Genomic DNA, 27,973 nt, shown 5'->3' on the forward strand with positions numbered 1-27,973 from the left:
GTTATAGTTAAAAGCTCTAAAAATAAATTGCACGACTGGGGTCGCACGTACTTGCTCTTAGAGCTCAAGTTGCTTAAATTTTAAAGACTTTTTAGAAATTTGGAAAATCTAAATATATGGGAAAGAAAAAAAAAAAGGAAATTCGTTTTTTAAAAAAATAATATAAAATCTGAAATCAAATTGCCCCCCAAAACAAGTATGCAGTTTTGACTGATATACTAACATGCATTTTTAGAAAAAAAAATTTCAAAATCGTTAGAGCCGTTTTTTAAAAAACTAATTTTTTATAAATAATTTCTTGGAAAAAAATTTTTAAAATAAAATTGGTATAAAATTGGACTTCCGGGACCCACTTTTTTGGCATTCTCTACCATCGTAATGTTATGGAAAAATGTTATCTCACCTTTTTTTTTTGTACGAATACATAACTTGATATATAGTACCTATATCGCAAGTAAAAAACGATTTTCGGGAGCTTTGTGTCTGTCGCTCTCTATCTGGGACATAAAAGAACGTAATGTGATAGAACTTTTCTGACTTCGAATTGAACTTCAGCACAGAAAACCTTGAAAAAAGTATGACTTGGTCATATTGTAACAAAAACCTTGTTGAACAGCGTTATTTTACTGTACTACTTTACTTACCCAGGTTCTTTAATGAAGCTATAAATTGAAGTAGCATAAATATAAGATTAAGATGTTGATCAACTAGTTCGACCTGGCAGGATTTTTGAATCTTAAAATTTTGAAGAAATCGATGTTTGTTTTCAATAATTCCAATACATTTTTAACGGCTACAGGTTCTTAAAACCTTATTTATTCTTTACATAATTTATACTTTACATAATTTATACTTTACATACTTTATATTTTCAATTACTTTACATGCATGCTACTTTTTATAATACAGTATAATGTATTTATTTGTTAAACCTTTTCACATGTACAAAACCACAAATACCACACATAATTCTCTAAATGCATACAAAGTGATTATAGCTCAAAAAAGATTCTTCTCATTGTAAATTAATTACATACCTATTCTCTTTCACAAATTAAAAAAAAAATAAAATATTTTCAAAAACCATAAATGAATCTTTTTCGGGTGTAATCGCAGAGCTATTTCGTTACACTTTGCTTTCTAAAGCTTTTTCAAAAAAAACTAAACTAAAATTTTCAAACTCAAACACAATAACACACTGTTTTCGTGTTTTTTTCGTTTATATCTAAATGTGCTTTTCGAGTATAAAAAAAAATCAAGTATCTAACTGCAAAAAAAAATATAATAACAAAATGGCCAAACTTCGGAATGCAAAAAAATGATATACGAAGCCACCAAAAAAAAAAACTATCTTTCTCCTCCCAAACTATATTCTTACCTCTTTATATTCTTTAACATTTTCCAGGTGGCAGGGAATGCGAATTGTAGTAAATGCTCTCATGTATGCCATTCCATCAATTTTCAATGTCCTCTTAGTTTGTTTAGTTTTTTGGCTCATATTCTCCATTATGGGTGTACAGTTTTTTGGTGGTAAATTTTTCAAATGTATCGATGATGATGGTGAACTATTGCCAATAACGGTAAGTGAGAAACTCAGACCCTTTCAATTTCAATTCAACTCTTCAACTTCATGTTCATGTAGGAAGTCAATGATAAATGGGATTGCATTGAACAGAATTACTCGTGGATCAATTCGAAAATAACCTTCGATCATGTGGGAATGGGCTATCTAGCTTTGCTTCAAGTCGCAACCTTCGAAGGTTGGATGGAAGTTATGGCCGATGCAGTAGATGCCAGAGGTATTGATTTGCAACCGCAACGAGAAGCCAATCTATATGCGTATATCTACTTCGTTATCTTCATCGTGTGTGGATCATTCTTCACTCTCAATCTGTTTATCGGAGTAATAATCGATAACTTCAATATGCTAAAAAAGAAGGTTTGTTAAATCGCTTTCAAATCTTCGTCAATAGTCAGAAATATAATGTCAATTACAGTATGAAGGTGGAGTGTTAGAAATGTTCTTAACTGAATCGCAAAAGCACTACTACACCGCAATGAAGAAACTAGGACGCAAAAAACCCCAAAAAGTAATCAAGCGACCGTTCAATCATTTTTTAGCAATGTTCTACGACTTATCTAACTCAAGAAGGTAATTTATTTGAAAAGCTTTCAAAAGTATTTTTAGAAGACAACAGCACTCCGTTCACAGATTCGAAATCGCGATTTTCGTGTTGATCTTCCTGAACATGCTAACAATGGGCATTGAGCATTATAATCAGCCTCATGCCGTGTTTTTCATCTTAGAGGTTAGCAATGCATTTTTTACTACCGTCTTCGGATTGGGTAAGAACAAAAGACATAAAATCTCATCTTCAAAGCCTTTAACTTGATAATTTACTAACTTTTAAATGCAATTAATCGCATACAGAGGCCATAGTGAAGATCATCGGACTGCGTTATCACTACTTCACCGTGCCGTGGAACGTGTTCGATTTCCTCCTCGTTTTAGCCTCCATATTCGGAATACTGATGGAAGACATCATGATCGATTTGCCAATTAGCCCAACTCTTCTAAGAGTGGTGCGTGTATTTCGTATTGGTCGCATATTGCGTCTTATCAAAGCCGCTAAGGGTATTCGTAAGTTGCTATTTGCGTTAGTTGTTTCCCTGCCTGCTCTCTTCAACATCGGCGCTCTATTGGGCTTGATCACCTTCATCTATGCCATTCTTGGAATGTCCTTATTCGGGCATGTCAAACTTCAGGGAGCACTCGATGATATGGTGAATTTCCAGACATTCGGTCGGAGTATGCAGTTGTTATTTCGTCTAATGACTTCAGCCGGATGGAATGATGTATTGGAATCGTTAATGATCCAACCGCCAGACTGTGATCCATATTTCAATCGTCAGACAAATGGAGACTGTGGCCATCCACTGTTGGCTATAACTTACTTTACTAGCTTCATTATAATCAGTTATATGATTGTAATTAATATGTACATAGCTATTATATTGGAGAACTTTAATCAGGCTCATCAAGAGGAAGAAATTGGAATAGTTGAGGACGATTTGGAGATGTTCTATATTCGTTGGTCAAAGTTTGTATCTAAAAATATGAATACAAATTGTGTTCATTTATCATTTTTCTTTTATTACATGTTGGTTTGTTTTTGTTTACAGATACGATCCACATGCCACACAATTCATCCATTTCTCCCAGCTCTCTGATTTCATCGCCTCCTTAGATCCTCCTCTAGGAATCTCCAAGCCAAACACTGTAGCATTAGTATCATTCAATCTGCCAATCTCAAAAGGTAACAAGATTCACTGTTTGGATATACTACATGCTTTAGTGAAGCACGTACTGGGCCATGTTGAGGAGACCGATAACTTCAAGCAGCTTCAGGAGCAAATGGATGTTAAATTTAAAAAACAATTCCCCACTCGTAAGGAATTGGAAATTGTGTCGTCAACAAGGATCTGGAAAAGACAAGAGAAAGCCGCCAAACTTATTCAGACAACATGGAAGGAATATCAAAGGTAAAGTGTTTTTTTTAATATCTCGTGAGTATTATTTCAAATTATGGACATTTAATTTTTGATGAATATTTATTTAAACAGAGTGAAGAAAGAAAAAGAACGTTCAGTTAATTCAGGAGACGATGATGGCACGCAATCTTCTAGTCCCGGTGGATGGCATGCGAAATTGTCAGCGCTGAATTTTTTTCATTTACAGGTAAATCAAAAAACTACGTTGTAGAATAAATTCTAAGATCCCGTTTCGTTGTGACTCTCACCGATAATTTCGTTAATTTTTTCGAAGGGATTAAATCAACTGTACAATTTTGGAGCTAGCTTTTTGCGTCAAAAATTTACTTATTTTTATATGTACATACATATATTTCGTTTTTTTTTTTTTGAATGATTTTAATATTATTTTACCTTTTTGTTTTTCTTCTTAGATCATATTAAAACGCATTTTTTATTTTTTATAAAAGCTACATATATATGTATTTCGAGGGCTTTTTTGCCTCATCATCAGGGCAAAAAATATTCGCAATTCATGATTTAATACCTTTCCTGTTTTTTGTGAAATTTTTTTTATAAAATCAATTGGGCCATACTAATTCGTGAGAATCAACAAGAACGAACACTTATTTGAAATAATTTTGGTTTTGCACTGGGCAACAATGTTCAATTTTTTTAAAGTTTCGATAACTTTTCTCAACTCACAGAAATTCAGAAATATTAAAAAAAAAAAATTGTTGTAGTTTTACAGAAACCGGTTCTTATCTCCTGAATTCAATTTGATTTAATGTAATTTTATTTGTTAAACACAAAATCAAAAAACCCAATTTATTTATTTTAGGTCAGCCGTCGAGGTACACAATGCTCAAGTCGAGCTTCGTCAAGAAAATCATCTCGTGCTTCGGATGCTTCTGATCTGAGTGAACTTGCTGGTCCATGGTTAAATTTACCATTAATGTTAGTTTCTGGAGCTGATGATGTAATGAAAGACATTAAACAACAAAATGATGATATTGGAAAGCGGTATATTTATAAAAACTAAAGCTTCAAAAAAAGCATTTTTACTGAAAATTCTTGATATATAAATTTTTGCAAATTTTTCACGAAATCTTTTTACTACAATTGTACTAACTTTTTTCTGTTTGCTTCAACAAAAAAAAATATGAACAAATTTAAAAAAGCTTTTCTAGGATGTCATTATCATATGAATGGCTACTTGAAGATATGATGTCATCAATATTCGTAGAAGACCGAATGGACTTTACAAATTATTCTTCAAATCCATTTGATAATATGTTTTTAGAATCATCAGGTAATACTTAAATAGGAAGGGATAACATTTCAATAAAAAAAAGTTATTATAAATAATATTGGACCACCTCAGCGATGAAATGCTTATATTTTTAAATACATAGTTAAAAAGGTAGACATAATTTTAGAGTGCTTATAAGAGGTAATTGTAGTTTAATGAAAAAAATTCAAGCAAATGTAATCTAACTGACAATATTTTATTTTTCAAAGTACATACATGTAAATCTCAAAAGATGTCCTCATCAATGATGAAAACTAAGCACCAATCTTTACAAAAATGTTTATTGCACGGAACACAAATCTCACAAAAACAATAATATTTGATGTAGCAATAAAACATAAAAATACCGCAGCATATACCAACAAAATTGAATACAAAATGACGCAAGCATGGATTTGAGCGTTTATAGAACATTCGACAGAATTTTGCCGACGATCAGCTCTCTTACACTATTCGAATTAAATTTGTCGAAAAAATGAATGTCAAAAAAAAAATGTTCTGTTTCGATCGTTCGAATAGTGGATTAGAGCTTTGATATTATGGGCACGATGATTTCTTCGTGTTGTTTATTTTTCACAATTGAGTTAGGTAGATTGATTTCAAAATCACGTTGGTGGTTTAAATAGGTGCCGTGAAATAAGGCAGATTCTCGAAATTCGGCCACATTCGAAAGAAGTGAAATATCGCCGTTTCCCAACTGTGAAATAAGACCGAATGTTAGGAAATTATCAATAGAAGAAGACGCAGGGACATAACACCCAGGCAAATAAGAATATTTTAAGAGCAATAATCCCAAAATCATAATCGAGATATAGGCTTCAAAAAAAAATTTTTTTTTCAAAAAGTGATAAAAATATGGCAATTAAATACCAAACTGATGGTAGTGGATTACAAAGAAATATTTCCTTATCTCAACTTAATAGGCTTTGGCTCCAAATTGAAAGTAAAAGAAGTCCAACGAAAAATGAAATAAACTGAAAAGACATAGCATGCAACTTTCGTTTTTTAAGAATTTTAGAACAGAAACTTTTAGAATTTTTGTTTTAAAGAGTTTAATTTTTGGCTTAGTAGGTTCACACCATAAGAAACGGAACACTTTTTACAATTATGAACACTAGATGGTGATACTCGTTAATCTATATTCTTGTCAAATAGTTAATTTCTTCATAACTTCAAAAATGTTTCTTTTTTAATGAAATGTTGTTTCGGTAAAACTCACAATAAAGTTGTATAGTTTACTGTATATTTTTTTGAGATATTTTACAAGAAATCTGCCACTGGAGTTGTGCTTATGATTTAGAAGAAAATTTTAGATTTCCAACGGTGAAAAGTTCCTTCAACTGGTACGTCTATTAAAAACCTGCCTTATCTGGCAATAAAGGATTTTTACATAGATATTACAGGCCTTTTCTTTTCATTTTTCATAACCATTCTCTAATCTTGAACTTTGTGGAGCCACTGTCAGTTGCAAGTAAATATTATAAAGCCTCTTTTAGTACCCGTTTAGATCCGCAAGAAAATCCTTCAAAAGTTTGTTTTTCATTTCTTCAAAGGTTTTGTCTATCAACACCTAAACAGGAGTTGTTAAGAATGTAAGTCACTCACTACCCTCTGATTGTCCACGAGAAGTAACTATTCTTTTTGTATTTTGTAATCAAAACAACACAACTACTACTGAACAGTAATATTAAGATATAAGTTTATTTGTTTTTTTTTAAACCTTAGGCTTAACAAAATGTAAGTAAGGCCAACAAATATTTGACCCAAAATTTTAAATTTACTGGAATAGTGCAAAATTATAGTCGCATTAAGCTGACCTTAAAATGTGATTGCGACTATAATTTGTACTTAATTTTATTTAAATAAAAACCATTCATACGAGCCACTCTAAACTTGATTCTTTTAAATGTTCACCTTAGTTTGAATTTCTATATCATCAAAAATAACATTACTTTGTTATGTCACGTATTCTTGTTAATACATAATACGCATGTAATTTTAAAAACAAAACAAAATTAAACCACTATAAGTTAAATTTAAACTCTTTTCGAAACTCGTTTAAACTTATAGAGTATTTTCTCTCGTATGAATGGATTAAACTTTTATTATATTAATAATAATTATTGTTTGTATATCTATTTGTTGTTAATTGGTTCATGTATTCTAAGCATGTAAATGTTCTAAAATACAATTGATTCCCAAAAACAATATATTTTGTCCAAATTTTGGCAGTCAATTACATGTTGTTAACCCAGTTTTATAAACCATTCCTGAATGCTATAGACAATAAGATCCTTGTTTAAATAAAAAAATGTCTATCTCAATGTTTGATGTGCATAAATGTATGTACCTATGCCATAAGATCGTATACCTATCAATCATAATATTTTTTTATCAAAGTTTGCAGCATTTAACATTATTATCAAGATTTCGTGAAAAGTTTCAAAAAAAAAAAACTTAAAACTAAACAAAAAAAAAATTGATAAATAAAAAAATAATAATAATAATTAATATTATCATTATTATTTTATATAACAAAAATAAAAAGTGGTAGCATATTTGTGGAAGCCCCGCGTGCCAATCGTCGCCGAAGTTTCTATAATTTCTTTTTACGCCATCAAGATGCCGTCGATGATAGTTTAACTTCACCATCTGTACATAGAAAAAGTAAATAACAAAATATACCTAATATATACTTTAAATCTTCATTTAAATTTGTTTTCGTTAAGTTTTATGTAAATTATGTTAAATTTGATTTTTACTGTTTTTTTATTTAACACAATTGTATAAATTGAAACCAAAAAAACTTACACAATTTAAATAAAAACTTATCACAAAATAATGTACTATATGAAAAAAATAAAACAAAAACCAAAATAAAACCAAATCACAGGCATAACACCGACAACGACCGACGAAAAAACGATCATAGCGCCAACGCCAACACGGAAACGTGCAACGAGCTTTATACGCAAAAAACCACCGTTAGAAAGAGGTTTGTCAGCACAAAGCGCTTTAAGAGTTAACAAAAATGCTTTTGTCTGTATGTGTGTCCAAATATTTACATTTTATATCCTTGATTTTACGAATATCTTTTTCGTTTCTTCCTTCTCTTCTCTGTTCTCTCTTCTACTTATATCTGTGTGCACAATTTTGTCGTGTGTGTTTGTCCAAAATGAAAAATAATAGCCGATGGACCATCGGAAGTGAGTATTTTGGTGACAAAGCCATCACCGGAAGCACCAACGGGACCATCATTAAGACCGGATAATTCAACATTGGTACATGTATTAGTTCATAGGGAGAGCGAAGAATATAAAACGGAGACCGACGATGAAGAGTTTACACCAATAGGTGAGTCTGCTATGAATTTTCTTTGAGTTTCTATTAAAAAATTGTTTTATCGGTCATAAATATTGAGCAATTCTGAAACAATAAAAATTATATAACCCAAAAATGTTGTCTTGATTTGCACTTCAATGAATTTGAGAGCCAAAATTTGTTATTTTCTAAACTTCTCTCATTTCCCGTAAAATTCCTTAATCCGATATACATAGAGTTTAAAACTCCAATAGGTGCATTCCACTGTTACGTACAGACATATCTGGTGTCACGTACAAAATATGCTTTATTATTGTTCATGTTTATATTTTTAAAGGGTTTAGGTTGGGCTGATTTTAATACCGGCCATTTTCACTATAAATCAAAATCTGAGATAGCAGAGTCACTATAAATCAGCCTGAATCACTATAAATCAGTCTGAATAGCGGACTTAACTAAATGTTACAGTCACTCTTCTTGGACGCTTAGCCCGTTAAAAAGTGGGAGAAGTACTTCGTACACCAGATTAGTAATTGGTTCCTACTCAAACGCAACTCGATTTGGCTGACCCTATTTTAGGGTTGCCAATAGCAGATATTTTCGGATCAATGTCCAGAAACAAGTTTTGGTTAACAGATATGAGATCACAGTGAACAGGCCTATGCATTTAGCTAAAAAAATTAAAATTTTTTTTTTTTTTATTTCGAAAGTTATAAAAATTCCGAATTTTTAAAAATTTTATCAAAATCCATCGAATGAGACATCAACAGAAAGCACTCTTTATACTTTATGCATAACTGAAAACCAAAAGTTTGTAAAGTTCGAGTTGTTGTATTTTTTGAAACCGAAATAGGGCAAAAGCGGGTGAGATGGCGCGGCGGGGGAAATGGCGCACTTCAAATATCTTGTACATTTATTGGTCTAAAAATGTATGAAAAATATTTTAAGCTTTCTGTAGTATTCACCGGCTCGCCAACACCACACTCCGAGAATCAACCAACGACTGACTCTCTCGTCTTATCTCGTGTGCATGCGCGTGTGCTCGAGATGGTGATGATGATCGTTATCAAACACGATCAGATATGCAGGTGCGTGATAACATCTGCACCCACATACACTACACTTTCTTTAAATATTTTAAAACGAAGTAGCCAGTATTCGTTTCTTTGTCTGTGATACGAAAAATAAAAAAAATTCAAAGCAAATCATGTGATGATTTTTTTTGAATTTTTTTTCGCTCTTTTTTTTCCGATATTTTGTGAGTCGTTGGGATCATAGATGCCGACTAAAGTCGGCGACTCAAGTCGGCGACTAAAGTCGGCGCCTAAAGTCAGCGACTAAAGTCGGCGAGTAAAGTCGGCGACTAAAATCGGCGCCTAAAGTCAGCGACTAAAGTCGGCGAGTAAGGTCGGCGACTAAAGTCGGCGCCTAAAGTCAGCGACTAAAGTCGGCGACTAAAGTCAAGTCGGCGACTCAAGGCTGCGAACTAAGTTGGCGACTAAGGTCGGTGACTAAAGTCGGCGACTAAAATCGGCGACTCAAGTCTGCGAACTAAGTTGGCGACTAAAGTCGGCGACTAAAGTCGGCGACTAAAGTCGGTGACTAAGGTCGGCGACCAAAGTCGGTGACTAAGGTCGGCGACCAAAGTCGGTGACTCAAGTCAGTGACTAAGGTCGTCGACTAAGGTCCGCGACTAAAATCGGCGACTAAAGTCGGCGACTCACTTCGGCGACTAAAGTCGGTGACTCAAGTCGGATCAAGCGGACAGACGAACTTTCAGAACTTTTCACAGATTGTAAACCACCTCAAACCTGTAGGGTAGGATGGTATAAGAGTGCGCGGTTGATAAGAGTGCGCAAGGCCATTTTCTACGGTTTGAAAGGGAATATAAGACTGAATGCACTTATTTTGGAAAGATCTAAATGAGTTTGATCTGCTGTCAAAATTTCATGCAAATGTGTTTGTAAACAGAGGTGCTAGTTAAGTTTAAGTTTTTTAGCACTTTTTTTCCCAATATTTCTTGCCAAACAAATTAAATTTTCCGCTTAACAACAAAAAATAACAATTAACAAAGTATGGGACATTAAAAAGTCGACAAACAGAAACATTTGAGGAACACGTAAGACTGGTCATAAAGTGCATTGTGAAATATATATATATTCTTCGATTACATGTCTGAGCGTGTAAGAGTGCGCACCATGATGATGTATAAGAGTGCGCGGGTTATAAGAGCAGTAAATGCTATCCAAGGCTTTAAAATAACTGGCATTTGTCCATATACCAGCAAACAGCAGCTAGAAAAAGCAATTCCAACCAAAAAGAAACCAAATAAAAGTTTTACAAAAAACAAGCGAATGAGAGTAACTAGGAAATATTGAAATTTTCTCGGAACCAGTAATCGAAGACTAAATTGATTGTTCCTCATGCAAGGAGTGATGGGTTGAAAAATACTCTGTTTATTTAGAGATAGGCAATTTTATTTGCGACTTTTGTGCGAACTTACACCTGTGCGCAGCTGCGCACTCTTACAAACTAAGCCGCGCACTCTTACACAATAGTGTGTATAAGAGTGCGCAAATTTCCTAATGTGGTATTTTGTTTATAACTTTTGAATTAATACATTTTTGTTACCAGTTTTAAGTTTTTTTCGTTGCTTTGATTATAAACTAAAAACTATATATAAAAAAAGTAGTTAAATTCTTTTTGTTATTGTTTTATTTGGTATTTTGTCTAAAATGCGCACTCTTATACCACCTTACCCTACCTACCTATTTTTTTTTCATTCGGAAGCAGATATTTTCGGATCAAAGTCCCGAAACAAGTTTTTGTTTACAGAATTGATCACAGTGAACAGCCCCTATGCATTCAGCTAAAAAAATTACAAATTTATTTTTTTTAAGATTTTCGAAAATTATACAAAAATTCCGAATTTTAAAAAATTTTCTCCAAATCCATCGAATGAGACATCAAAAGAAAGCACTTTTTAAACTCTATTCATAACTGAAAAACCAAAAGTTTGTAGGTTCGGGTTGTTAACTTATTTGCAATCGAAATATTTTTTTTTTTCATTCGGAAGCAGATGCTAAGTCTAAGTTGAAGATGTGTGTAAATAAATAAACATATCTGCTATTTAATCGTTCTTTTTTTTTAAATGAAAGAGTATTCGATTCAATTTCAACCAGCAAAGGGTTGTCTCACAAACAGTTGGCTCTGTACAGGGTTGACTACATTTAGGATTTAAAGTTAAGAAAATATACCCCGTCGATTCAGCAATAGATAGGGTTTATTTTTTCACTTAAATGTTGTTAAATAGACAGTGGCGCCCAATCGAAACTTGGGGAGTTAAATAAATGAATGCTGCTAAATGTGGTAGAGCTTGAAACCACACCCCGAAGTCAGCAGTCAAACATTACGCCCAATGAACTATGGGGAGAATTTCTTTTGAATAAAAGCTTAGCCATCTAAAGTTAAAATGACGTTGATCTAAAGGCAATTTTTTTTAAATTAATCTACAAATTACACAACAAAAGAACTGATAATTTTTATTTCAATTAATTTCAGATAAAATTCATAGAGCACCACAAATAAAAATCAGTCCTGGCTCTGATGATTTTTCTTCGGACGATATGGGACCCTATTCAGGTGTTCAAATAAATGTTGAAAGTCCTAAAGATCCACCACAAGGAGACTTTACTTCTCAACTAACATCAGCATTAGAAATGTATCCTCCTCAACCAACTGAATCCAGTAGTAGCAGATCAATAATAAATGATGATGTTATAATTGATGTTAGTGAACCAATTGATGTTAATATTCAAGGTGATACATCACAAATATTTTACGATTATAAAGAAGAAACAGACGACCAACAACAGGATATATCATCACCATCATCAGATAAAGACTTTAACGAAACAATAAAACGTCAAAGTCCACAAGGCGATGAAATTCTTATACTAGAAGATAATGATAATGAACAATTTGATAGCAGCAATAGGTGACCATTAGTGAGAAATGAGAATGATCAAAAGTCTATAGATAAAGCAGATGAAAAACAAAGTTGACAATCTTTAACTTGAGTATTGTTTTGGTTGATGAGAGTAGTGAGCTCTAAAGCAATACACAAAGTAATAATGGTTCACTTGCAAATACGAATAACAACAATAAATATAATAAATCTAAATCATCCTTCTATAACTACTTATATAATAACTTCGTCATTTATATACCAGTGTGTGTTAAGTAAATAGCTACCGAATTTCCTGTAAATTTTGAAAGGTTCAGGGTATTTGAAAAGTGTAAATTAAATTTAAGTTTAAAAAAAAAAGTCTTAATTGTAAAACTGATAGCATAAGATCGAAATTTCATTCATAAAAAATTGGAGCAAATTAGAGTGTTTATTTTACGTCTTACAAAACTTTGTACGAAGTTCCTGTTGCTATTTATATCTGTCAAACTGCATACAAAGTAAACCCTTCAGAAAAAAAAACATAGAAAATGACATTAGCTCTGCAAACATCGAGCCTATATAATATAAATATTATGTTTATTTATTTTAATTTATAAATTACATGATCTTAAATCGTTGATAAATCGAATTTTATTCTATAGACATCTCTTGTTTTTTTGCCTTAAATGACCAGTAAAGACACTTTCAATTTTTACCAATTTTTTGCATAACTTAAGTTCTTTTTTTTATAGTCACAAACACATATGTATACCTCTTAAATAAAATCCAAAAACAATGCCTAAACAGTTTCAAAACTTCTCAAAAAAAAAAGCTCATCCATAACATAAACATTATTCTCTTTAATCAACAATAACAAAACATGCTATTCAATGAATAGCTGCGATAAGCTATGCCAAAGTGAGCATATTATAAATAAATTTATATATAAAAACCTATAATTAAATAATTATAAAAAAAAAGTTATTTTAAAGTTTTCCACTTCCAATACTTACAAAACTCTGTAAATAGACACTAATCGAGTTGATTTCGAACTTTAATGTACCTTCCTATTACAATATATCAAACAATTGTTTTATTTTAATTTTTTTTTTTACAATCTCATATACCTAGTTACAAAACAAAATAATAGAATTATTATAAAAAACAATTAAATAGCAATCATTTTAGGGCAATAAATATTCTTAGTTAATTAATTAAAACAAAATAAAACAAATAATAATAATAAATAAAAATCATTAAAAAAAATTGTTAAAAAAAAGAAAATTTTTATTACTTATTTAAAGGGGAAAACAAACAAATATTGTACAGAAATGAAAAAAAAAAAAAATTATATTGTATAGGTTATAATATAGGTAATTTGTTTCCAGCTGCGCTGTAAAAATAACGCCAAAAATGTTAGTGAACTTACAAAAAGTGAAATTAGTTTTAAGAAGATTATTAAAATACAAAACAGAAAAAAAAACAACTAGTTTTAATAAAGTTACCAGACTTAGAAACATACATTTTTTATAAGAACAAGAAGTAATATTAAATCATAAGGCGTAGCTACGAATATTTTTAATTAAATTTTTTATGGGATGTTATTTCAATTAAAAATAAAAATTAATTATTTAATATTACATATTTGGTTTATGTAAATATTTGTTTGTTAATACATAATTTTACCAATCACAAAATAAAAAAACAAAATTATCACTACACGAATTTTTTTATTTTATTTTACATAAGTTTGGGATCTGTTACTGATCTTAAACTCTTGGTTGTCCGAAAATAACTTTAAGTAGTTTACCATTTGTTTTGCGTGTATATAAAAATCGAAAAAAAAAGGTTAAAACTTCTTATTATACAAAATCAAAAACACTTTCTCTATTTATATAATCAATATTCTTCTCTTTCATTCGTTCTTTTAGTTTTGTTTACTCAGGCTGTTATTTTCTTTTCAATTTTCTTTTCAAAAAATCCTTTAATGGTTGGGGTCAATTTCTAGAAATAATTTTATTTCTCCTTTATTAATTTTTGTTAATTTAGTACTGCCCTTAAACTTTAACGTTTTCAAACTCCTGTTAGTAAGACTTGGAGTTTTACTGTGCGATGCAAGTTCTGGCAAACAAAGAGCTTGCATAACTAATGCATACGCTTTTTATGATCCAACTTGCTTGAAGATACCAGTTTTTGAATAATTTTTACTGACTTTCAATTGCAAGTTATTAACATGCAAATAGCGAACGTGGTATGAATAAGTTAAAATATTTTGAGAGTATGGCGACTTGAATGCAAAAACATGCATGTGTTCAACATAAATAAAATATAGGCCTTAGTTTAAAAAATGACTATGAATACGCTCCTGTAATCAGGAAGAATATTTTAGCAGCTTTTCCTTGGAAACTTATATTTTATCCAATTAAGAAAAAGAATTTCGTTCAAATTTAGAATATGGTAAATTTGATATTACTAGCATTATTTTGAAAAATATTTTTTATTTGATGAAATGGAGGCTTATGCAATTAAAAAATGTTTACCCTCAGAACAAGAGATATATGCGTTGAGGCAGTTATTTTCTTATTCGCTATTTTTATATATTCAAGACAACGGGTTTCCACTTAAAATAAATATTAACATTTTTAACATGAAGGGACAAGGCCTTATGACTTACAACTCTTCTCTAGCCCATTCCTTTGTTGGTGTAATTAGTTTGCAAAAATAGAATGGACCAACAAATTCCTTATGAGCCTGAACCGCTTAGCAGAGATGCAATTTTTCATGACAATGTCGGTAATGATAAATTGGTGGATAGGGCTCGATATTAGAGAGATGACTGCGCGAAATATATTTAAATGAAAAGAGACACATTTACTATCAAAACCAATATGATATTCATATTATATTATTACCTATATATTATATTACACATCGATATTACAAGATTTTTTACAAATCAAATATTAGTTAATGCTTCACCGCAAAACCAATTTCGTTAACTATGAGTTAACTTTGCAATATAATGAAAAAAAACTTTGCGTATAGCCGTCAAAGTTTCCAAACTATTATTACATTTTGTTTTATTTTTTTGTATGATTTCCACCGATGATACTTACCTTGAAAGTTACATGTTTTTAGTTTGTAGAGCAACATTTTTTTTATTATTTCAAACCAAAACAGAAAAAGAAATCATCTTTTTCTGTTGTAAAACAAGACATGATAACCGACTAAAATATATACGTTTTTGTAAGAAATCATTGATGATGTACTTTGGTTAATGTTGATTAATGTCTAGCTCATGAAAAAAGGAGTGTATTCATGTCCTCAATTATGCCAACTATAAGCAAATAGTGTATTTGATCTTAAGCCAAAACTAAAATTGGAGGAAGCAGTCGGAACAACTCCTACGTTTTTGCTGTTTTTCCCCGTTTCATCCGACGACGCTTCCGTCAATTTTATAGTTATACTTTTATACTCCACAATTGTTTGAACTCATAAATTATATACGATTGCAAAACATTTTATGTAGACTCTATCAGCGAAGGATGAATTATCTACCATACTTGTCCCTTCTGTTCTTAAATTCTTATATCATTTCTATGTTTCGAAAGACCCAATAAAACCTTAAAGGATTTTCTTAAAGATAAACAAAGTTATTCTTCAATTTGTTGGGCATTTATTTATTTTTTTTCATAACTTTGCTTTGGTGTTAATCAATAACTCTAGTATCATTCAGAAAAAATAAACTTCCAAGTCAAAAAGAAACAAAAAAAAAAAAAACACAACTTACCATTCAAAAACATAATACCGACTTAGAAAAAACAATACGTAAACGTTTCAACAATAACAATTTTGTAAGAGCCAAATATCGTACACTTACATTTTTATCTTATAAAAACATATAAGCCAACAACCATGCAAAATTATTTACATAATAACAAAAAAAATTCTTAAAAATAAAAACTTAAATAGATACAAAAACAATATAACAATCTTAAAGTTTCACCTCTCTCATTCGTTTTATTATTGACAATCATTATGAACTAAATATCTACATTAAATTAAAAAAAAAAAAAAGAAATAACAAATTAAATTTTAACTTACTCTTCTGGGTTTGGTTAGATAAATTAACGCGTATTTAAAATTTAATACTAAAATTAAAGAATAGGTAGATATGTTGTATAGTGTGTGTTGCAGATGATTTTACTCTAAATGAATGTTATCATTTTTTTAATTAAAATATTTAATACAAAAATAAAAAAATACACACATTCAATTTGAATTTACAAAATTTTTTTTTACTATAGTGGTTATCTATTAAAATATATAAGCATTTTCTTGTAGAAAAAAAAAAAACAATTTTATTTTAAATATTTGTACAGCCACAAAACATATATTCACGAATTCACTTTTCTTCTAACATTTTCTCATATTTCACAAGATAGAAAAACAAAAAAGAATAAAAAAATCATTTCATTTTTAACTAAATCAGAGAATACTAAAAACAAAGTTTATATTAACTTAAAAATATGTAATAAAATAAATTAACAGAATGCAACCAATATACACTCGTCAATTAAGTGATATTTTTTTTTCTATAACAAATAAAAATAAAAAAGAAACGAAAGTGAATTCAAAATAAAAAAAAAAAAATGTAGAAAACGCTTAGATAACCGATTGTTGTTAAATAATCAAAAAATAGTTTTAAAGTTTGCTTGTTTTTATCACAAAATAAAAAAAAAAAAAAACAGAAAATTAAAAAAAAAAATTGCGAAGAAAAAATAAACACATACCAAACCGACAATAATTACACTTTTATGTGGCAAATAATAAAAAAAAAAACGAAATATTTTTTTTTAAATATGCTTATAGTCTATTTAATAGACCCGAGCTCCAGAGCAAAAATAGAACAAATTCGTTCAAGACTTTTTATTGGCGATTATGATTCCTTGGCATACAAGAATACTCCAGCCAAAAGTGCTACTAAATCCATTGGTGCATTTCTGAGAAAACGGCAACACTGGTCGGTTTTCAGTTTTTTTGATTTAACTCGAAAACCAAGCCTGACTTTGAAATGGTTCAAAGACACTTTTCATAGCAAATTAAATTTTCTGTCAAGTTAAGATGGTTAAAAAATTTTAAAAATTATTTTTGTCTAAAATTCTAACCTAAAATCAAAGAAAAAAAAGTTAAAAAATTGACAATTTTATTTTTTTTTTACTAAATCAAGTGGCATTTTGTGTATGTAGCCGGGACGTCCAAACTTTGTACTAATGAAATAAAGTAGAGGTAAAATCCTTTGATAATATGCAATTTTTAATTTTTTTTGTCAAGAAACAACTTAAATGTACCTATTCAAAAATTAGCACTTTTTCTAAATTTTTGACTTTTTTAGTTAAAAGCAAGTTTTTAAAACTCGATAAAATCGTATTAATTGGTAACTTTTAGACTTTTAAAGTAAACATACTTCGAGGGATTGATTTAATATAAACTAAATATGACAAACAAAAAAATTTATTTGCATCCTTATGGCCTTTTGTGCAATTTTGTGTATGTGCATTTTTATAAATTCGGGTCGAATGGATGGACGGAGAGCCATTAGCTTTGGTCTATTGCATAGAAGAACATTTAATACCAACTCTTTTACTGTTTTCAATGGCCTGAAAAACAATTCTTGTAAAATCCGCGACCAACGAAAAGTTTCTCTTGAAAAACGAAAAAAATTGTCTAATGAGTTTGAAACAAAATAGGTCAGGGAAATTAGTAAATCAAATTGCACTTTTCGCGGGACAAATTTTTTTCATGGAACGTATTTAGGTGAATGTCCTTATCGTAAAAGTGAATTTTTTGGGATGATAAGATATCGGGAACAGCCGCCATCTTGGAAAAGAGGTCGGTGCCGTTTTTATTTTATAACTCCATTTTTACTCATTTAAACCAAAAATGTCCGAGGGTAGACTTATTATCAATTAAATTATCTAAAAAATGATATACAAATGAATTCCGTGAGTTAGTTCAATTCAATTTTATAGTCGGTCAAAGTCCGGGTTCTTCTCGCAAGGTTAAGACAATATGACATTTTTTCAAATATCTGAAGAACTTTTGATTTGTTGGGGATTTTCTTAAAGTATGAATTATAGCACTTTGAATTATCTATGAAATTTGCCCTTTATCGTTACTGTAACCAACATAATGTATAAGCCATCTAACGTCGAAGTTCACATTCTACTATCCAAAAGTGAGAAAATAACAAGTTTTCTTCTATTAGACCGAGCAAATTTTTGAAGTGGAGGTATAACCAAAATATAAGTAAACAGTTTTTTAACTATATTCGTCTAAATATTGAATTCAAAGTTTGAAATCTTTAATGTTAACCTTTATATGGTTTTCGAGGTTTTAAATGAAGTGAATTTTCCAATTAATGTGAATAAGCTCAAGTGACACTATTTAAAATTCTAAATATAAGAACTGATGCCCTGTCATTTTTCCTAAACATGAACACCTCAATCTCAGCATTACGATAAGTATAACTCAAGATATGAGGTGTGTAAGCTGTTATGTTTTCGAGACTATTGTGTTTAATTTTTGATTGTTTATTTGATCTATTGAAATCCCAAATATGTTCAGTTAAAAAATCGTATATCATGACTTCGACGTTTGGTTGCCTCTACAATGTGATGGTTACAAAAACAATAAAGGTTTCATTTCATAGATAATTAAAAGTGCTATAATTCATTCTTTAAGAAAATCCCAAACAAATCAAAAGTTCTTCAGATATTTGATAAAATGTCATATTGTCTTAACCTTGCGAGAAGAACCCGGACTTTGACCGACTATAAAATTGAATTGAACTAACTCACGGAATTCATTTGTATATCATTTTTTAGATAATTTAATTGATAATAAGTCTACCCTCGGACATTTTTGGTTTAAATGAGTAAAAATGGAGTTATAAAATAAAAACGGCACCGACCTCTTTTCCAAGATGGCGGCTGTTCCCGATATCTTATCATCCCAAAAAATTCACTTTTACGATAAGGACATTCACCTAAATACGTTCCATGAAAAAAATTTGTCCCGCGAAAAGTGCAATTTGATTTACTAATTTCCCTGACCTATTTTGTTTCAAACTCATTAGACAATTTTTTTCGTTTTTCAAGAGAAACTTTTCGTTGGTCGCGGATTTTACAAGAATTGTTTTTCAGGCCATTGAAAACAGTAAAAGAGTTGGTATTAAATGTTCTTCTATGCAATAGACCAAAGCTAATGGCTCTCCGTCCATCCATTCGACCCGAATTTATAAAAATGCACATACACAAAATTGCACAAAAGGCCATAAGGATGCAAATAAATTTTTTTGTTTGTCATATTTAGTTTATATTAAATCAATCCCTCGAAGTATGTTTACTTTAAAAGTCTAAAAGTTACCAATTAATACGATTTTATCGAGTTTTAAAAACTTGCTTTTAACTAAAAAAGTCAAAAATTTAGAAAAAGTGCTAATTTTTGAATAGGTACATTTAAGTTGTTTCTTGACAAAAAAAATTAAAAATTGCATATTATCAAAGGATTTTACCTCTACTTTATTTCATTAGTACAAAGTTTGGACGTCCCGGCTACATACACAAAATGCCACTTGATTTAGTAAAAAAAAAATAAAATTGTCAATTTTTTAACTTTTTTTTCTTTGATTTTAGGTTAGAATTTTAGACAAAAATAATTTTTAAAATTTTTTAACCATCTTAACTTGACAGAAAATTTAATTTGCTATGAAAAGTGTCTTTGAACCATTTCAAAGTCAGGCTTGGTTTTCGAGTTAAATCAAAAAAACTGAAAACCGACCAGTGTTGCCGTTTTCTCAGAAATGCACCAATGGATTTAGTAGCACTTTTGGCTGGAGTATTCTTGTATGCCAAGGAATCATAATCGCCAATAAAAACTCTTGAACGAATTTGTTCCATCCAAAAGGGTCTATTCAATAGACTATTAGTTTTATTTTGTTGTATCTTCTTTATAATTTTAATCTTCTTCTAACTTTGTTTCCCAAAAGCTGTCTTATAGATTTTTGTTTGCAAAAACAGAATTTGGCAGAACTACGCAATGTGAGGCAGCTTTATTGAAAGAGATTACCTACGCACATTTATTTACTGTAGAAATCGCTTAGACTTCACCAAAACTCCAGATTGAAAAAATATCTTGAAGTTAAGACTGTCTTGAACGTTAAAAAGTTATACTAAGTTGCACGTTTGATTGCGACACTTGTTTTTTTGTTATTTTTTCTTAAATATCACCACAGCTTTCAGCTTTATAAGACACTAATTTTTTTTGTTTTGAAGTCTTGTAATTTAGATAAGAAACTTACTAAGAGGGGTCATTAAAACGCTTATAAGTAGATAATTCGTAGTCTAGCTATCATTCAAAACCTCACTTGCCACTCTGCCGAACAAAAATGCTGCTATAAAACCATGTTGATTTTTTATTTTATAAAAAAAAATAGTACATAAGTTGTTGTTGTAAATAAAGACTTCTTCAAACTCTACATCAGGTCTTGATCTTCTTCAAAACTTCACAGTCTCTTCAAATGTACATAAAAGTTTCAAGGTGTTTTAAACAAAAATTTAAAACCTTAAAAAATATGAAATAGGTTAACAAATCATTCGAATTCGGTTAGTATCATATAATCCAAAGTCATATCAGTAAAAAATTTACATATCCTGGTGCATTCTATATGTATATGGTTGTATCCAGGTAGATCTCAAATTTCACAGAGATAAACATCATTTAATAGTACAAAACAAATCGTACATATGAAACGTTAAAAATAATACCTAATATAAATTAAATAAAACAAAAAATATTTTGTTAAACATAAATAGAAACGCAAAATTAAAAAAATAAAATGTAACAAAAAAAACTTAATAGTTGGTAATATAATTGTTTTTAATTTACAAAAAAAAAAAAATTAATAAAATTGATGAACAAACAAAAAAGAAAGTATTATAAACTGTTAATACTACAATTGTTGTAGTTTGTTTTGGTAACCATTTTAATATTGTACCTATTTAATTTTCTGTTTTGAAACTAGTTAAATAATATTCTAATTAAAAATCAAAGTAACAAAGTTATACATATGAAAATATGTAAATGTATATAAATAATAGAAGTTATTAAAATAAATAAATATATATATATAAAAATGAAAATTAAAAAAAAAATAAACAGCATATTTACCATAAAATATTATTAATTTAAAATTAATATTATTTAAAAAAACAAAAACATAGAAAGTAATATTTATAAACGAGAGATCATCGAAAATATTTAGTATTTTCAATTCACTTATTTATTAAAACAAAACATATATACATCCATATATATAAAAATAATTATTTAAAAAAATTCATATTATAACATTTTACCAAAAACAAAGATCAAATAAAAACCGTTCAATAATTAAGAAAGTTTGTTGAATTTTTTTGAGTAGAAAGATAAAGTTCGACGGATCAATATCTCTGACATTAGGGCTAGGGCCCTGGAAATGTTATGCTACGCACTAAAAAACGATCGTGAACTCTCTACTTACGATGTGGTTGTGGTATATCTATCTATGTACTGTTATTCTTAAAAGTCCACAGGGAACAGCACTTCCTGTGCTTTCTATCCCTATATATAATGTTTGTTTTATTACTAGCTTATCAAAAAAAATCTTAACCAACAAATATTATTTACAAAAAAATAGCACACATACGCCACAGTGACCGTTTAAGTTTAAATTTTGAAATTTTAGAAAAAAATGGCTACCGGTCGCTGTAACAACAAAAGCTACTGAAATATTTACATATGGATGCGGAGACTTTTCCCGTTTATTCAAAGATGAGTTTCTTGAAATCTATATAATAACTTTCTGTACTTGATACAATATCTATGCCAGCCTTGTGTCAACAACAATTGTATTGTAAAACTCAATATTATGTAATGCATTCTTAAATTAATAAAGTAATACTTGTATGAAAGCAACAATTATTTTATTTACAAAATAAAAGCATTGGTCTCTGTCATATGTGAACGATGCGATATGTGCTCTTAATTCAATTGAGAACATAACAAAAGAATTTGGATAAAGTGAATGATTGGCCTTACACGAGATAAAAAAGAATTAGCGTAGCCACTTAAGCCAATCGGACTTAGTAGTTGAGATTTTATAAAGCAAAATGCGTATCGTATTTAAAGCCTTGTTTATCTTTTAAGTTATTTTTAAATAAAATAAAATACTATTTCTGTACCAAAAATTTTCGACAGTAAAAGATTTGATTTAAGTACCTATAATGAATGGTGTTTTACTTTATACAAATATAGAGCAGTACTGTATGAGAGAAATTAAAGTCAACTTTTAAGGACCTTTATTTGCCAGAAAAAGATCAAATTAATAAAATACCAGTTATAAACTTCATCTTCTTATAGCTTCAATTTATATTAATCCCATATTATGTAGCTGTGTTTTGTGTAACTAAAATCCTGTTTCGACTAGATCGGATAATTTCCTTTATAAATGTTGAAATTTGAAATGAGATCATTTTCACATAATTTCTTTGAAATGAGCTAGGAAATGAAAATTACAGAAAAATCTATTCACAATAAGATATTAACTTCATATCCTAGCTGATTTTGTGGCAATCAGTTGGAAATTACACCATTTAAAATTTGAAATTTGTAACTATGTAAATGTAAAGGAGATTCATAAAACTTCGTATAGCCATAGTAATTACCGTTAGAACTTCTTGTTCTTCCTTTTACTCGGCGCTATTATTATTATCGTTATATCGAGGGGATCATAACTCTCCCATCAGCTACACACTACTGATCAGTTCAGAACTGTTATTAGAAAAAAGTTACACATACGCCACAGTGAACCTTTAAGTTAAAACGCAACAACTAATAAATAAATTTGTATCGTTGATTAAATCATGAAACCAGTAGACCATTTATTGTTTTTCTGGTAAAATCATACAGTTGTGCATTTAAAGAAGAATTAAGTACTTAAAATTGTATCCAGTAACCATTCTGCTAAATAAAGGCTCTCTTAAACGAACGACGACAGCGTTTTTTTTGGTTTCGTGCGGGGACTGCCATAATATCACCTTTTTTCTTAAAATAATTAATGAGCTAAATAATGCAAAAAGTTATTTGTGTAACACAAAGTATTGAGATGCATAGGGTTGCTGTATAACTGTTTGATTTAATTTACTTTTTCCGCTTCATAAAAACCACTCGCATTTCAAATTGAATAATTCATTAAAAGCGATGTTGACTAAGATTTAAAAATTAAATTAAGCTAGAAACAAAGCAAGAACCTTAATATTAAATAGTGATATTAAAATTGGCTTTATATAAGAAATTATTTGTAATGGAATTCATTATCAGATCACCTATGGCCAGTGAAATAAGTTCTGATACTTATGTCGAATTCCTTTAAATTTTTTGAATCGCCTCAAAAAAATCGAATTTTTGGTGTTAAAAAGGAACATGAAAACAGACCGAATTCTTTTTGCGATTGTATGTGTGTCATTTGACAACAATTTTTACACGAACGTCAAGCTGAAACCAAAACAATTTCTGCAAAATAAAACCAGAGATTCCTTTGATCAATAATTTTGTTTATTTTCTTCGGTAATATAAATTTATTTTAATCAGAATCAAAGGGAAATTGCAGTTATTACTAAGATCTGAGTGAAGATGAAGTAGAAAATTATTATTTTGGCCGTATGCTGTAGTTTTACAGAGAAAAAATTTTCTGACGACAATTACGAGAAGAAAAGTCACAGTAATTTGACTTTTTCACAAGAACTATGCCAGGAAAAATATATTTTGATCGCACATTGTTTTTTTTATTTATTTTATATTTTTCCGCAATAAAAATACGATATTCTATTGAAATTTACTCTTTATTTGAAGTTGGTGCTCTCAAATGAACAAACAACACGAAGAAAACTTTCAGCTTGACGTTTGAAAAATGTCAAATGTTCCAAGTGTGTGTGCAAATCCGTGTAAATCTCTCAAAAAAGAGGGATTCAAAAAAATTCGAATTCTGCTTCGTTTGAGGCGAATTTTTTTTCTATGGAACATGATTTTCAGAAATAATTCGCTTCGAGATCGCCGAAAATTCGATTTTTCAATTGAAAGGAATTCGAAATTAAAAAAATAATCCCAAGATTAGAGGTGCCAGAAAGTCTGACGGAAAACGAATTGTTCTCACTTATGAGTTCACCCTTTGAATTTAAGTTTTAAAAAAATTGAATTTCCATCCCACACCCAAAAATTTTGTCTGTTTTCATACAAAACTTTGACTCTTATTGCGAGTGACGTTCAACTTTCGATGCGATAAAAGTCGATCGAATCGATAAATATCGGGTCGAATTATGGCATACGTTCGTTAACGTATGGTTGCTATGTGCCCCTATCTTTTTCTACTAATTAAATAGAGACACAAATAGTAAAAACGTTGACGAATGATCGTAATCGTATGCTGTAATTCGACCCCTGTTTTGGTATTGTGTTTCTTTTTCGACAAAAATATTTGATTTTGTAAACTATAAATTCGAATTGAGTCGATATCAAAATTGTAAACGAAAAAAATCGAACGATAAAACAAAAAATTTCGTTCAAAATTTTTGATGATCGATTTTCGACAAAAATTCGTCTATCGATAATGATTCAAAATACCAAGTCATTTTCGATGATCGACTATAGACAAACGACACTCGCAATAAGGGCCTTTATCTTGGAATCAAGTGTAGTTGGAATCAAGTGTAAATATGCATTGAGTTCGTAAAAGTAATATTGCAGCAGTATTGCAAAATACAACTATCATTTATTCAACCAAGTACCTACTGTCTTTAAGAAAATTTATCCAACTTTTTGGAACTACATATTGTTGTTCGTTTCAAAGAATGAGTACTAAATTGACAAAAAAATTTACTCTTAATTTAGCCAATATTGTCAATTGTTTTTTATAGTACTGTTGCAGTATTACTTTCTCACAATACTTTGACTAAATTATTGATATCGGTGTTTTAAATGCATCGCCTACCTGTTAATCATTACTATATGATATGGTAGGTATTAAAAAACGCAAAAACTTTCATGCTAATCGACTCAATAATCACTACTTTACATTTCTTTATCATGTAATTTTCTCTTCCAATATTGAACTATCTTATTATTCATCCTATTCCTGATTCGATAATTGTTAAACTTGATTTGTAAAAAAGGTGTTACTCTCATCCATAATTAGCAAGACGCAACAAAAGTCATGGATGCCTATAAGACGTTGACCAACAGAGAAAACAAAAATACAAAAGTAGAAAAGATTTTTTTTTTTTACAACCAAGTTCAACAAAAGAAATCTCCGCCAAGAGCAGGCCAATGGCCAATAGAAAATCAAAAACCAATAATACCACAACCCGTTTTTTTTTTAAAGTCTTTCGCATCATCAATCAAATCAAGTGAATGACCCATAAGAAAGCGGCCGGCAAAAGAAAACAACAAACAACAAATGAAACAATGAACCATTCTCCATTAGTTCTTATTATTTCCTTTGTTCTTGAGAGAAGTACGCTGTGCCAGTTCTTGGATATTTTTTATGTTCTACAGTTTCTACTGTCCCACTGTCTACTGAATATATTTATGCGCACATCGTTCTTTTGTTTGTTTCTTATAAAAAAAGAACTTTTATTGTGTCTCTTATTTTAAATGCAAAAAATTAATGTTTTTTTTTTATATCTTTCTCTGTTTTTTCTGTTTTAATCTTTTCTCTTAGAGATGAAATTGTGTGCCATTGAACTCACACACACTTTTCACCCATCGTTAAAAATGAGTTTATTCTTGTGATGGCTCTTTGGCCACAGAGAACGGTTCAGGAACTGGAATTGAGCCAGAATCAGCAATAACAACATCTTTAACAGGGCGATCACGTCCATCAGTGGCACTGGATTCGATCTTACGGACAACATCCATTCCCGAGAGAACCTAATTAAGATTTATGTTAAGAAACAAAATTGATAGGAAAGTAGATTTTAGTGAAGTTTACCTTTCCGAAGACAACATGACGTCCATCCAACCAGCTAGTCTGTTTGGTGGTAATGAAGAATTGGGAACCATTTGTGTCCTTGCCGGCATTGGCCATGCTCAACCAACCAGCTCCGTAATGCTTCAGCTTGAAGTTCTCATCGGCAAAACGTTCGCCATAGATTGATCGTCCACCGGTTCCATCACCTTTTGTGAAATCACCTCCTTGGATCATAAAGTCTTTGATGACGCGATGGAATTTGCTTCCCTTGAAACTAAAGTCATCCTCACATATCAGCAAAATGATTCATACAAAAAACCTGATTAGTTGCAACTTACCCGTCGCCTTCTGGTTTCTCAGACAATTGCTTAAAGTTGTCAGCGGTTTTTGGGACAGTTGCACCAAAGAGACCAATTTCAATTCGTCCAGCGGGTGTTCCACCGATTGTAATATCAAAGAAGACCTAAATTATTTTAATAGAAATTAAAGTTATCTTTAATTTAGCGCGGTTATTTGTGTTTTTAATCACAAACCTTATCGGTGACTTTTGGTCCTTTACTAGCGTCAGAAGCTAAAGCGGTTCCGGCTAATGCCAAACACAAAACAAGGAGGTACTTCATGTTTGTTTCGTCTTAGCTCTTCAACGGCTAAACTATGAATTCAAACTGATTTAAATGTTATATCGTTGAGCTAGAGGTGGCTCTAGAAAAAAAAAATCCCACTGAAGACGAAGAAGAGCGCTCCACAAAACGACACGTAATCAAAAAAACCAAAAACAAAAAAACTTGACAAAGAAAATGGAGGTGGAATCAAACGGAATACTACGATGATGCGATGAGGATTTTTTTTTTTCTTTTTTCACTCAACCTGAACCTGTCAGGCGGATGGCCGTTCTTTTTGTTGGTGCAGTTTGAGTTGAATTTGAGTAGAAAGCAATGATGTCGAACATGTTAATATAGTATTAAGCCACTTTTTGGTTGCGTTATTATGCTAATCCTGTATTCTATCTATACTACTATACTATTTTATTTATAATTTTCTGAATGTCCAAACTCCGTTTCTTTAAAAAATAACACTTATCTACTAACACCTGCAACTGATCAAACCAACAACAGCCAAATTCAAAAAAATTAAAAACGTTTTTGGTATGTAAAAATGTTCAAGACCGTAAATTGTGCGTTAAGATTTTTGGAGAACTTTACAATTATAAACGTGAAAGTTCAAATTCAATTAAATCTAAAAATATCAAAGAAACAAGTTTGCATCTTGTACCGAATGGAGTAATGGGAAAGTTTAGGAATATTTCGATACTTTTTCACTTTGAAAATTCTCCACGAAAAAATTTTACACTTAAACGTTTATAAGACGACAGCACTGGCTGAAAATGTTGAGTGCACTCAATCTAGTACATTTTTACTTTTACGTCATTCCATGGAAATTGTAGCAGATGATAGTTATGTTTGTTTTAATAATTTATTATGCCCGAAACAGAATAAGAAGGTAGCGCTTTGTATTATGTCGTGTTCCAAAATTATTGCAGTGAATCAATCCTTTTTCCAAAAGACAAATTTTGCACCATTAAGCCAGAACTATAATTGTCGGATCGTCGGATGAAAACGGAGGGTAACAGCGCTCACAACCGCACTCGACGGATGAAAACTTGTCGAAAATACAAAGAAAACAACAACAATTGACAGCAGCTTCCGACTCCATCCGCCAATGGCCAATTATGGTTCTGGCTTTAGCCCTGTTCCATTGGAGGCGGTAGTTTACTACTAGTAGATGTTTTGGTTAA

General features: G+C 30.4%; 2 protein-coding genes across 4 annotated transcripts in view; one reads left to right on the top strand and one right to left on the bottom strand.

The window, feature by feature from the left end:
• LOC129921025 (sodium channel protein 60E) overlaps positions 1 to 12,633 on the top strand; it is a 264,152-nt gene extending 251,519 nt beyond the window's left edge. For 2 of the 3 annotated variants that reach the window (XM_056002640.1, XM_056002641.1), the window contains 12 exons: positions 1,406 to 1,580; positions 1,643 to 1,939; positions 1,998 to 2,152; positions 2,213 to 2,346; positions 2,432 to 3,101; positions 3,184 to 3,543; positions 3,625 to 3,739; positions 4,373 to 4,554; positions 7,392 to 7,510; positions 7,737 to 7,886; positions 8,033 to 8,197; positions 11,726 to 12,633. In XM_056002640.1, coding sequence (XP_055858615.1) covers positions 1,406 to 1,580; positions 1,643 to 1,939; positions 1,998 to 2,152; positions 2,213 to 2,346; positions 2,432 to 3,101; positions 3,184 to 3,543; positions 3,625 to 3,739; positions 4,373 to 4,554; positions 7,392 to 7,510; positions 7,737 to 7,886; positions 8,033 to 8,197; positions 11,726 to 12,165 — 2,962 coding nt within the window. In that variant the 3' untranslated portion in view covers positions 12,166 to 12,633. The remainder of the gene's footprint in view (positions 1 to 1,405; positions 1,581 to 1,642; positions 1,940 to 1,997; positions 2,153 to 2,212; positions 2,347 to 2,431; positions 3,102 to 3,183; positions 3,544 to 3,624; positions 3,740 to 4,372; positions 4,555 to 7,391; positions 7,511 to 7,736; positions 7,887 to 8,032; positions 8,198 to 11,725) is intronic. The other variant, XM_056002642.1, reaches the window with a different exon arrangement.
• Positions 12,634 to 25,816: 13,183 nt separating this feature from the next.
• On the bottom strand, positions 25,817 to 27,000 carry LOC129906351 (peptidyl-prolyl cis-trans isomerase 5). Its single transcript, XM_055982084.1, has 4 exons — positions 26,712 to 27,000; positions 26,517 to 26,641; positions 26,200 to 26,452; positions 25,817 to 26,138 (listed from the first exon to the last, which is right to left on the bottom strand). The coding sequence occupies exons 1-4, from the start codon at positions 26,796 to 26,798 to the stop codon at positions 25,989 to 25,991; spliced, it is 615 nt and encodes a 204-aa protein (XP_055838059.1). The 5' UTR covers positions 26,799 to 27,000; the 3' UTR covers positions 25,817 to 25,988.
• Between the last annotated feature and the right edge of the window lie 973 nt (positions 27,001 to 27,973).

Source organism: Episyrphus balteatus, chromosome 1, assembly GCF_945859705.1.
Source record: "Episyrphus balteatus chromosome 1, idEpiBalt1.1, whole genome shotgun sequence".
Taxonomy (NCBI): Eukaryota; Metazoa; Arthropoda; class Insecta; order Diptera; family Syrphidae; genus Episyrphus; species Episyrphus balteatus.

Coding starts and splice junctions, on each gene's coding strand:
- LOC129906351 (XM_055982084.1), bottom strand. CDS start 26,798: ATGAAGTACCTCCTTGTTTTGTGTTTGGCATTAGCCGGAACCGCTTTA. Junction 26,453..26,516: donor GAGAAACCAGAAGGCGACGG/GTAAGTTGCAAC, acceptor GGATGACTTTAG/TTTCAAGGGAAGCAAATTCC. Junction 26,139..26,199: donor GTCATGTTGTCTTCGGAAAG/GTAAACTTCACT, acceptor AATCTTAATTAG/GTTCTCTCGGGAATGGATGT.